The following is a 12,381-nucleotide window of genomic DNA, read 5'->3' on the forward strand; positions in this document are numbered from 1 at the left end:
TAATCTGCTCCTTGGCAAATTTGCATGCACAGTCGACGGATAGACGGATTTGAAAAAAATAGTTATAAATGTCACTTATCGTTCAATGGGTTCAAAGTTCAATGGCACCCGGTGATCGGAATCCTGAGTGGGTCCTGTATGGTTTTCAGCTACATTGCAACAATCTAAACCTTACGGGTTAAAATGGTTTGACTTGATGCGAGACTGAACATTTTGGAAGATAGTGTCTCCGGAAAGTTGTGTCCAGTAAGTCAAGGTTTTCTGGATAGTGAAAAGAGAACCTCTGAATTGCCCTACCAGCTGGCAATAAACATTTCATGTATTTTCTTGAGGATTTATCCCAGTTTCGGAGTTGATTGTTGCATTTGAGCTGTATGCCATACTGCATCGATTTAGGATTCCGAATCAAATTCCGAATGGTTTGATCTGGAGCTTCACAGTATTTCCCAGTAATTTATACCGAAAAATGAACCTGGTTCTAAATAGTATTCCGACATCAGCGACACTGGAGCCGGAGTGCGAGTTAGAAACAGGTAGGATTCCGGCTAAACTTTAGTGGGTTGTTATCGAAACGCACTTGCTACACTTATGGGATTTTCAATTGATTGACACTGGTGTAATAGAGTGCACTAGTTTTGCAACATTTTTGCACTTTCTAGCAGAAGTGTAGAAAACTGAGTATGTTCCATTGACACTTCTGCTAGAAAGTGCGAAACCAGTGCACTCCACTACACTGGTGCACATCAACCAAAAATCCCATTAAAAGTCTTCGACGCTTTATTGCGATGGTAATGTTCAAGGAATAAAAAATACTTAAAATACAAGCCAAACATACAATCAAATCAACGGCCTTAATTCCATTTCCAAGAGTCGACTTGAATTGTTCCTTTAAGAGAAGTAAATTTGAATTTCAGAACACCAATTATTCACGTGAACTCTAAGCGACGTGATTCATTTACCTCTATCAATATTTAACGGATTTAATTTGGTCCCTTTATTAAGGAAGTAGTTTCTTTAGATGTGATTATATTGGGGATATCAAATCCTTTGTCAGCAAGAACTATATCAGCTGCATTCGAGAATATCGAGAAATTCGAACTTTTTTGATGATGAACTGATCAGAGCATCGTCCCGTATAAGCAACAGATAAACACAAGCATTCCATTTGCTGCCGGGCCGATTAGAAATTTTGTAGTTTGCATAAGTTTGTAAGCGCTTTGATGATCTTTAGCTTTAGGATTCGACCGTCTCTCTGTACTAATTTCGAAAATGCCAATAATAAATAACTTTCTATCCCCATACTGTTATTTGAACGATCGAGGCGTATGCTTATCGATTGTATCTTTTGATACGATTTCGATTGCATACTTTAAGCACTCGTACATTGCGAATACTGTTCGGTAAAAATACTTTGAAATTGTTGTAGCACACACGGAGTAATAATAATAATCAAATGAAACGTTACTTAGAAGATTTTGCAATATCATTACGAAGACTTCATTCTTTGTCATTACACAGTAAGGTTTGGCTACTTTCAACAAAATTGTAAATACATTGAATACGATATCGTTGTTTTAATAATCGACACTCGCGATTCTCATCGGAATGGACTCGGAATGATCCGTTTTTGAATTCTCTACATTTGGTGTTTCATCTGAAATGAAAACAAATCTTGTTAAACATACTCAGAATCTTGCCAGAAAATAATTACTCAAAAATAGTGACTAAATAAACTAAGGTCCGATTTCTTTACCCACGCATTATTTTTAAAAGTTCAGTATGGGTGAAGAAATCGGCATTAAATCAGTTACTTTTCATATTTCCACTGTAAGGATATACTAGAAATTTTCATACAGGTACAACTATTTACATGAAGAAGAAAAGCGCCCGGATGCAGTTGACCGCATTGGGAATCTGTCTGAACAAATTTTTTGATATGGTGGAGAGTTGCGATTTTCATGCATCACTTTTTTCTAGTTCGATGATTTTTTCAGATCTGGCATGTATTGCATTATCATGAAATCCGGCCAACTTACCCCAACCGCCAACTAGCCCCGGGCTCCCTTAATATTTAATTAACTTAATCAGCATGAGTTATCAAGTTGTAATGCAGAAGCCGTGTGGTGTCCGGCGGGCTGAAATCTTTTTGCACTATTTCAACCAAGAATAGAACCTCTGGGAACTGCTCCCATGTCGTAAGAGGCGACTAACAACATGCTAGGAGTTCCTAGGCCGACGTTTTGCTCCGTACCGAAGACTTAATCTGGACGGACCTTAAGGTTTTCCATATTACCCTCTTTCCAGTCTGTATTTAGTGAATCACTGACATATACTCACCTTTTCTGATTCGCCTTTCTTGATTGTGTACCAACGTTTTAAGTTTCTTCTGGCGGTTGTATATTAGCCGTAAATGACGAAATCTAATTCTACACTAAGTAACAGAATATATTAATATACCGGCACTTCCACGCCAAGGTTTAACTTCCAAAGCTTTGGTTTAAAAACCGTTTTTAAAAAATGGAAACTTTCATGTAGGAAATTTATTGAATTGGCCTAAGATGGAGCTGTCGAATTTCACAAAAAGCTTTTTATGATGCAAGTGATCTGTAGTTGTGTTAAATTAGGTATTTTTCTATTATATTTGGAACCGTCTACCGACAAATCTACATTTACGAATACCTCCAAAAGTGACTCCTTGAGGTCTCATGAAGGCCTGACACTAGCTTTATGATACTTTTGCTTTTCTAAACAGTAATAAAAATCTCAACATTCAAGAACTTCACTTTGTCAGAAAATGTAGGGCCATCGGAAGCTAAAACTTCGTAAAATCGCACTCCTGGTCCTTTTTTCAGTGCAGTACTCTACGTCACTCGTTCAAATTTGCACCGCTCTTATGGTAGTCGGTATTTGCTAGTATTACTGTTCTCCCATCCATTCTGGTAGTCAAACGGTGGGATAGCAAAATTCTTACAAGTTTCCTATCTCATGCCTCCACGCGAGTCTAAGTCTATTGATGACATTTGGTCCTTAGACCGCAGAATGAGAGGGTGCGAACAGAATGAGAGGGTGCGAACAGATCTAGTCGAGAAAACATTGCCGTAAAAATGAATAGTTGATCGGAAATTAGCCCCAATACGACTAATCTGACTAGTATCTATGAACACGGGTCAATACGTATTGAAAATTCGCCGCGTCTGTTTTTATGAACCTAATTTAAAGCTCCGTTATTGCTAACAAGCCCGTGCATCAGGTTAACAATCCTTTATATTTCCCTTCAGTGTTCGGTATTATCGCTCGTATACTTGTATTCCACAAACAATCCGATATGGAAAATAAGAAATACTTTCCTTGATTTATAACATCTCTCGCTATTTTTGCCTGTATAATGTGTTATCACTCGGTAGTTTTCAAGCCAATAAATATATCGTAGAGAAGAAGTAGCGAATTCTGTCCAAATACTGTTGCAATAAATAGTGATCCGGCCCATTACGCGGATAAGATTAGCTTTTCTAGGCAATACTCCCACGGTCGGCCGTGTGGAGTTCAAATTGCTTTTGTTTAGGGAACATAGTATACTCTCGGTAGCCGGCTGCCCAGAGTTTAAAAATAACCAAAAACTAAACAAGATCATCTCTTTTTCGAGTGATCGTGCACTCGAAGACTAACTAAACAACTACCTAATAAAACATGCTTTACAGGTCGCATCGTTTGCTTGGAGCGAATCCTAGACCTGATACCCTTCCAAACCACCAACTCCGCGACACCTATGGAAGAGTCTGATGAATCGTCGTCCTTCCGTTAAGTAGGTGGAGCATCAACACTTCCCGTCTACCTTATCCTTTATCCTTCCCCGTGAACGATGGAGATGGGGGCGGCCGGCAATGATGGCTATCATGCTGTTGAGGTTTTAATATGGGTCGGATTGGTATGAATTCCTACTTACCACTTCCTAAGCAACTCTTATTAGATCATCAGCAGTCAAACATGATGAAGTCAGTGTGCAATCCGCCAAAATCATCGTCACAACGCAACGCATGAGTTATCAAGTTGTAATGCAGTGGCAACTATATTGCCACCTTTTCGTTTCGTAGGAATATGAAGTGAGAAGTGTTACAATCTTTTGAAATCTACTTGTTAGGAGTCTGGCAAATGTTCTTATTACTTTTTATTGAGATACAGTGAAAAATGTCAGATTGGTGAAGAGTTTTTTGAAAAAAATAATACGGCGATTTCCTTTTGGACAATAAAATTAGCTCGATTTTGAAAAAAATACTCTAGACCCTATAAGTTGGTGATGCAAATTTGTAAAACCTGTTTTAATCCATCTAGTGGTGTAATTGCGCCTTTCTCATTTATCCAAACTATGATTCATTAGCTGGTTTTGATCAATATAATTGTGGAAATGTCTATTACATTCTTATTTCACTTAGCCCGTATCCCACGACTTTCACGAAAGCTGACTCACTTTAAATAAAAAAAAACTATAGGGCAGAGCGGGGCGAATTTACGGTGTTTTCAGTTTCCATTTTTTACCGTTTTGATGTAGATAGATCTTGCAAAATAGAGCATCCCTGAATTTCATCAAAGTGTTTGTTGTATTGTCTTTTTTTTGACATTAAAAATGTCTTACTCCACTATATGGGGCTAGGTGTCATTCTAAAATCTAAACTATCTCCTATGTAACGAAACTATGTAAGGTTTGCACGCTTATAACTCCGATATTACTAGATGGATTTTAATCATTCATACACCAACCGATTCAGCAACACCTACCTTAAATATTAGTAATAATTCAATATCTCCCCGATAAAAGTGGACTTTTGGAAATTGGTAAAATTAAAAAGTTCACGAAAAACTTCATTACCATTCGTGAAGCAGATTTCTCAGACACAGCCGTCGTTAGAGGGCACCTTAGTCGCTCAGTTGTTGCTAATATCCCATACGAGCAACATCGTCTCCGGGCGATGCAATAAGCGCTATCGATTTTCGGCAACGTTGGCATTTGCACACACTCGCACCTAAGTCACTAAACCATATACGGTTAGTTTATAAATAGAGGTGACGCGTACCCGTTTGAATCAGTTTTTGTGCTTATGTCGAACGGGTAAGATCATGGCAGCAGCGTCTGGACGCTAAGCGGTAGACGCTTTGCATTTTCTGCAGCGGTGGCCGTGTGCGGATTTTTCGGGTACCAGCACGGTGTCACAGAATGATTTGCAAAGTGGGTGGGTGGGGTGGTTTGGATTTAATTCAATACTGCAGGATGCGACTTATGTGTGCTGCTTGAGAGTGCTGCGTTGAAAAATAATATTTATTTTTATGCATGCGTGTGCGTTATAACTTGTTGATCCATGTTTACAACGCTTTGTAGGGTAAAGAGCCTATTGGCTTTCATATGTTTCATATTTCGGTTATATGTGATATATATATATATATATATATATATATATATATATATATATATATATATATATATATATATATATATATATATATATATATATATATATATATATATATATATATATATATATATATATATATATATATATATATATATATATATATATATATATATATATATATATATATATATATATATATATATATATATATATATATATATATATATATATATATATATATATATATATATATATATATATATATATATATATATATATATATATATATATATATATATATATATATATATATTTCGGTTATATGTTTTTATCAGTAAGGCATCTGACAACGTGCTTCTGTAGTTATTGCACAGTTCAGCAGCGTAGTATTTTATATAGGAGAGTACACTCAGGTTTTTTTACGCAGTTTTTTTGCGCGGTATTTTTTACGCAGATTTTGAAATTCACGCGGTTTTCATTTACGCGTTTTATGAAATTTACGCGGTTTTCATTTACGCGGCCTGTATCCCCCGCGTAAAAAAAACCTGTAATTCCATCGGAAACAATCACATTCCCAGCAGAACGTTTGTTTTCTAATTTCAAACACTTTTGTTTCGTACTGCACAAAACGGAAAATTTTAAAACTGAACTTACCGTCCCAGCAGCAGTTTAAGCGGGTGTTCTTTTCGATTAAAATTCAAGCCATGTCTTACGCGTTACTGGACATTAGAGTGGGACATGGTTATATTAAAAAAAATAAATTTCGCTCCGAGTAACTTTTTGGGTTCCATTTGGGTCCTAAAATAACTGTGCAAATTCTAAGCTCGATTGGTGAAACTATATTTTTGCGCCCATCGTTTAAAGTTTACATGGGATTTCGTATGGGGAAATCGACTTTTACGAAATAATTCATCCAACAGTCGCCCAGTGCTTCCTAAAAATAAATCAATGTAAAATTTTTATAGCAAATTTATCAAGGAAATAAAGTCTCGAAGACTGAAAAACGATTTGACGATTGTGGAAAAAGTTATTAAACAAAAATCAACTAATGTTCTGAAAATTGATGAAAATTTCAATTTTCATAGCACCACTGCTGCTGACGGTCGAATTATATACAGAATTTTTAATTTTCTCCAATTTTGTACAAAAGAAGCCTCAATTTACTCTCAAAACTCTTGGGAAGTGACCAAACAGTTCAGATCGTTGATTTGGAACAGTAAAAGAGAGTCAAAACAAAATTATATATAATTGGATAGCCAAATGCAGTGGTGCTAGAAAAAATGAATATTTTTCCAATCGTCAGAGCATCAGTCGATTTTTGCTTAATAACTTTTTCCACAATCGTCAAATCGTTTTGCGGTTTTCGAGACTTTGTTTCCTTGATAAATTTCCAATAGAAATTTTACATCGATTTATTTTTAGGAAGCACTGGGCGACTCATGGATGAATTATTTTGTAAAAGTCGATTTTCCCATACGAATTCCCATATAAACTTTAAACCATGGGCGCAAAAATATAGTTTCACCGATCGAGCTTAGAATTTGCACAGTAGTTCTAGGACCCAAATGTAACCCAAAAAGTTGCTCGGAGCTGGAATCTAATTTTTGTCCCACCCTACTGGACATACACCAACCGATTCAGCAACACCTACCTTAAATATTAGTAATAATTCAATATCTCCCCGATAAAAGTGGACTTTTGGAAATTGGTAAAATTAAAAAGTTCACGAAAAACTTCATTACCATTCGTGAAGCAGATTTCTCAGACACAGCCGTCGTTAGAGGGCACCTTAGTCGCTCAGTTGTTGCTAATATCCCATACGAGCAACATCGTCTCCGGGCGATGCAATAAGCGCTATCGATTTTCGGCAACGTTGGCATTTGCACACACTCGCACCTAAGTCACTAAACCATATACGGTTAGTTTATAAATAGATGTGACGCGTACCCGTTTGAATCAGTTTTTGTGCTTATGTCGAACGGGTAAGATCATGGCAGCAGCGTCTGGACGCTAAGCGGTAGACGCTTTGCATTTTCTGCAGCGGTGGCCGTGTGCGGATTTTTCGGGTACCAGCACGGTGTCACAGAATGATTTGCAAAGTGGGTGGGTGGGGTGGTTTGGATTTAATTCAATACTGCAGGATGCGACTTATGTGTGCTGCTTGAGAGTGCTGCGTTGAAAAAAAATATTTATTTTTATGCATGCGTGTGCGTTATAACTTGTTGATCCATGTTTACAACGCTTTGTAGGGTAAAGAGCCTATTGGCTTTCATATGTTTCATATTTCGGTTATATGTGATATATATATATATATATATATATATATATATATATATATATATATATATATATATATATATATATATATATATATATATATATATATATATACATATATATATATATATATATATATATATATATATATATATATATATATATATATATATATATATATATATATATATATATATATATATATATATATATATATATATATATATATATATATATATATATATATATATATATATATATATATATATATATATATATATATATATATATATATATATATTTCGGTTATATGTTTTTATCAGTAAGGCATCTGACAACGTGCTTCTGTAGTTATTGCACAGTTCAGCAGCGTAGTATTTTATATAGGAGAGTACACTCAGGTTTTTTTACGCAGTTTTTTTGCGCGGTATTTTTTACGCAGATTTTGAAATTCACGCGGTTTTCATTTACGCGTTTTATGAAATTTACGCGGTTTTCATTTACGCGGCCTGTATCCCCCGCGTAAAAAAACCTGTAATTCCATCGGAAACAATCACATTCCCAGCAGAACGTTTGTTTTCTAATTTCAAACACTTTTGTTTCGTACTGCACAAAACGGAAAATTTTAAAACAGAACTTACCGTCCCAGCAGCAGTTTAAGCGGGTGTTCTTTTCGATTAAAATTCAAGCCATGTCTTACGCGTTACTGGACTAAACATTGTTTTCCCAGTTTATGTAGTCAGAGTATCTGTCCTGCCCTATGCATTTAAAACACAGTTCTAATCGCGTTTTAAAGTATACGACAAATAAAACGGTTGGATATACCAATTTAAATTTTAAAATAAATCTGTTTTAAATTATGAAACAAACCGCTGTACTGAAGATATAATTATGTCAGTGCTATTACCACATAATACACCTATATAACATAAAACGCTGCAGAATTGGTTTAATAATACAATGTTTACACTACAGAGTTATAGCACGTTACAATAATTAGCAACAAGAAAAATATCACCAAGATAGCATAAAACCCGTTTTAACTGGTAGTGCGAACGTTGTATAACAATGTAATTTATCAAATAAATTCATTTGTTCAACCACTAATCGATCAAGAAATACTTAACCTTAAGATTGTTTACTAAAGTTCATTAGTACATCATTGAAAATTTAAATGGAAAATGAAATTTCATATTTCATGGAGAATATATTTCCGTTGGCGGGTGTGGGCTTCCTCAGTACAGTTCTCAATATGGCTATTTTTACTAGATGGATCAACCAAATAATGCCAATCACCTAGTGAGATACTTGATTAATTGTAATAATAGATTACCGTTAAATTACCTTCAATAAATTATGTTTTAATGAGGAGGGTATATAGCAAATTGTAACATATGAAAACAGGCGAGTGAGCAAGAACGTGAGTCGATATGTGTGATAGATAAAATTCATTTGCACGCTCTTGAAAAAAGCTACATTTTTAATGTCACCGTGGTCGTGTCCTGTACACAACCCTTTAATTTTTTATAGACAAAAACCTGCTAATTTACCCGGAATTTACGCGGAAAACCTGCCCCTAGCCCCGGGCTCCCTTAATATTTAATTAACTTAATCAGCATGAGTTCGATAATATCTTCATTATATTTTGAAATGTTGGTGGAATGGGTTTAGAAGTGCAGGGGGGTTAGTAGAGTGCGAGTGGAGGATGCGTCAGAAATCCTTCATCTTATTTCGGTATACGGGGTGGATGAAGGAAATGCGGATGTGAGGGTGGTCTAAGGGGAGAGGAGTGATGAAGGAGGGCGGTGTAATGGTAAGGGTGTGCGGGGGGAGGGGGAGTTGAGTTGCGACGCAATACTCAATCGCCAATGTTGCCTTTCATTTGAGACTTGGTTTGGGAACACTGGTTCAGTTATCACCGAAGAAGTGATGTGACTTTAACAGTGGAATATGCCCGGAATCCGGGACTTCCGGAATCGTCAATAGTGGACAATATATCCAAAGAATGTTTGATTGGCAATCAGACGTGCGAATCGAAGTAATTTGGTGACCATTCCAATAGATTTTTAGTCTCTGCGGGGTTACTATTGTACCGTTTTATATGGGAAATTCCAATGTAACCTTACTAACCAACCTGTAACTCCGGAATCAAGAGTCAGAACCGAATGAAATTCAGCAGCAGTCCATGGCATTACTGTATCTTTCATTTGAAATCAAGTTTGTAAAAATCGGTAGAGAATTCGCTGAGTAATAGGTGTGATATTAGCATAGGAACTTGGCGAGTTCCCCGGAGGCATCATGAACCATCATAGGTGGCTAATGTTATATGGAAATTTATATGGAAATTTGCTGTGTGACCGCACTCTTCAACCCGTAGCTCCGGAAGTCTGATCAATTAAAAATTCAATAGCAGCTTATAGTAGCATTATACCTTGCAGTTGAAACTATGTTTGTGAAAATCGGTTCAGCCATCTCTGAGAAAATTGTGTGAGTTTAAATGTCACACACATATACACACACATACACACAGACATTTGCCGATCTCGACGAACTGAATCGAATGGTATATGACGCTCGGCCTTCCGGGCCTCGGTTGAAAAGTTGATTTTTCAGTGATTGCATAGCGTTTCTTTATATGAGAAAGGCAAAACAACTATTTTTAATTCGAAAATTTGGTTTGTGCGTGGTCAAAATTGCAAAGAAAAAAATAAAATGAATAAATGAACGTCTGTAATCTGTGGTCTCATTTTTCAACTTATCCTCGGAATCCAGGGGTTATTTACTGTTAATCAGGTAAAAACCAGTAAACCACCGTGATTTCTTTTTGAATTTCTGATCCAGCTCAATATGTTTTATATTTGCACCAATCTCATTGGAAAAACATCAAACATTACAAAGACTGACGTTTTCTAATGCGCGATAGCAGTATATTTTCAAAATTAATTTTTATTACGAAATAAATGTAAATATATTCTAAACTAAGCGAGAGAACCGTGTTTCTATTAATATAACATTCATTAGTAGCCCCAAACTCTGGGGTTAATGCAGACGTGAGACTTTCTAGATTTTTTTTTTGTTTGAAATGTGGTTGCGGTAATATCCGTGAAAGCGTATTTCCGCACCGCATCTGCGGAAAAAAGTGTCTCACAGAGCCGCAGATTTTGCGGTGCGGGTGTGGTGAATACCGCGCGGTTGCGGTAATTACCGCAACCGCAACGACTCACTATGAATATATTGGATCATCAATACGCATGCTGCTGCTAGTCTCATCCGCTTGAGATACCATGAAAAACGAAAAATATTACAGCACCGCGATGCTATCGACACGCAGTTCAGAGCCGACACACGCATCGGTTCTGCGAAACACACGGCACACACAAAAGCCGGAACACGAACAGGTACGTGTTTTTCTAATTTCGTGATCGTGTTCTCGGCGTTCTTCTAACATTAACGAGAACACGTTCTTCGAGCACGAAGAACAGGCACACTTGTGTGCTTGTACAAAGAACAACAGCAAGCGTGTTTACTAGTAACCCAGAGCAGGTACGGTGCAGCTCGCGTGGTGTTCTGGGACATCACTGACCACAGTTCCATCTTTAAAAAATTGACGCTCTGCATTGCCCCAAAGGGAGGTCCTAATTACCCCTACATTATAAAATGATGGAAAAACGTAGTGTTTTGCTAATCGACGTCTAGCGCTGCCATTGAGTGATGCAAATGAACTTTTATGGCACCAAAAGTTAGCTGAGGTTTCAAGCTAACAATGAGTACCTTGGACCGAAAAATTCTTTCACATGTATCCACCTAAAAGGGCAATGTTCTTAGGTAGGTCCGAATAGCCTCGGGTTCCCCTATAAATAAATTAAAAGTGTATGGTCTGTATATTCACGATGTGTCGTCATTTTGTCGTTTATAGTATTTTCATTTTGGTACTTGTTTCCGCTTGATATTTACAATTCAATCAATGACCATTGTGTGGGAAGAAAGTCCTCGTATTGTGAATTTCTTTTGAAGACAACCGTGAAATGACCATAATAACTGGTGAGTAAAGAGCGTCCTCACCACCGCGAACAACGATAAGTAACAAACTTTGTCTGTTTTTATCGGATTAACTTCCAGTCTTAACTGTTTTGCACGAGACATTTATCTACTATAGTGCCACCTAGAGCTGAAAATGTAATGGGTTTCTTTATGCATTTGATCCATGTTTCCCACACAAACTTTGAGCCGTTTGCGGAACCACTTCTGGTGAACGAAATGAGATGAAATTTTCATGGAAGCTTATTAGCCAGCCAAACTATAATTTTCATGTGCAAGGTTTGAAACTCCGCACTTGTCACTTTTTCATGCAACTTCGGGGGGACACTCTAATTTTGATATTTTTTCAATACACTTTTAGTTGCGTCGAATAATTTAGTCGTGTAAAACTAAGAATATTAGTATCAGTGTAATGTTTAGCACAGCTTTTTATGCGTTTGCTACATACCTCTAGGAGTAATACTTAAATCCGAATCAGATGATCGTCGATAGAACCCGCTGGAAGAATTTTGTTCTTTCAGAAACACAGCAGCAGTTCCGGTGGCTGCCTTTGCTGGACTTTGTGAAACACGATGACTCACAGATTCAGTTGAAGTTTGTACATTTTTGGTTCCACCGCTTATTTCAACATCGTTTGTCGAAAGTTCGCTCCTGGAATTTA

At 36.7% G+C, this 12,381-nt stretch overlaps 1 protein-coding gene across 9 annotated transcripts in view; it reads right to left on the minus strand.

The window, feature by feature from the left end:
* LOC131678572 (C2 domain-containing protein 5) overlaps positions 1 to 12,381 on the minus strand; it is a 1,698,126-nt gene that overhangs the window by 1,375,423 nt on the left and 310,322 nt on the right. For 8 of the 9 annotated variants that reach the window (XM_058958792.1, XM_058958791.1, XM_058958789.1 and 5 more), the window contains one exon: positions 12,169 to 12,371. The exons of the other annotated variant lie outside the window; for it this stretch is intronic. In XM_058958792.1, the coding sequence (XP_058814775.1) occupies positions 12,169 to 12,371 (203 nt within the window). The remainder of the gene's footprint in view (positions 1 to 12,168; positions 12,372 to 12,381) is intronic. 9 annotated transcript variants of the gene reach the window in all.

This window comes from Topomyia yanbarensis, chromosome 2 (assembly GCF_030247195.1).
Source record: "Topomyia yanbarensis strain Yona2022 chromosome 2, ASM3024719v1, whole genome shotgun sequence".
NCBI classification, from domain to species: Eukaryota; Metazoa; Arthropoda; class Insecta; order Diptera; family Culicidae; genus Topomyia; species Topomyia yanbarensis.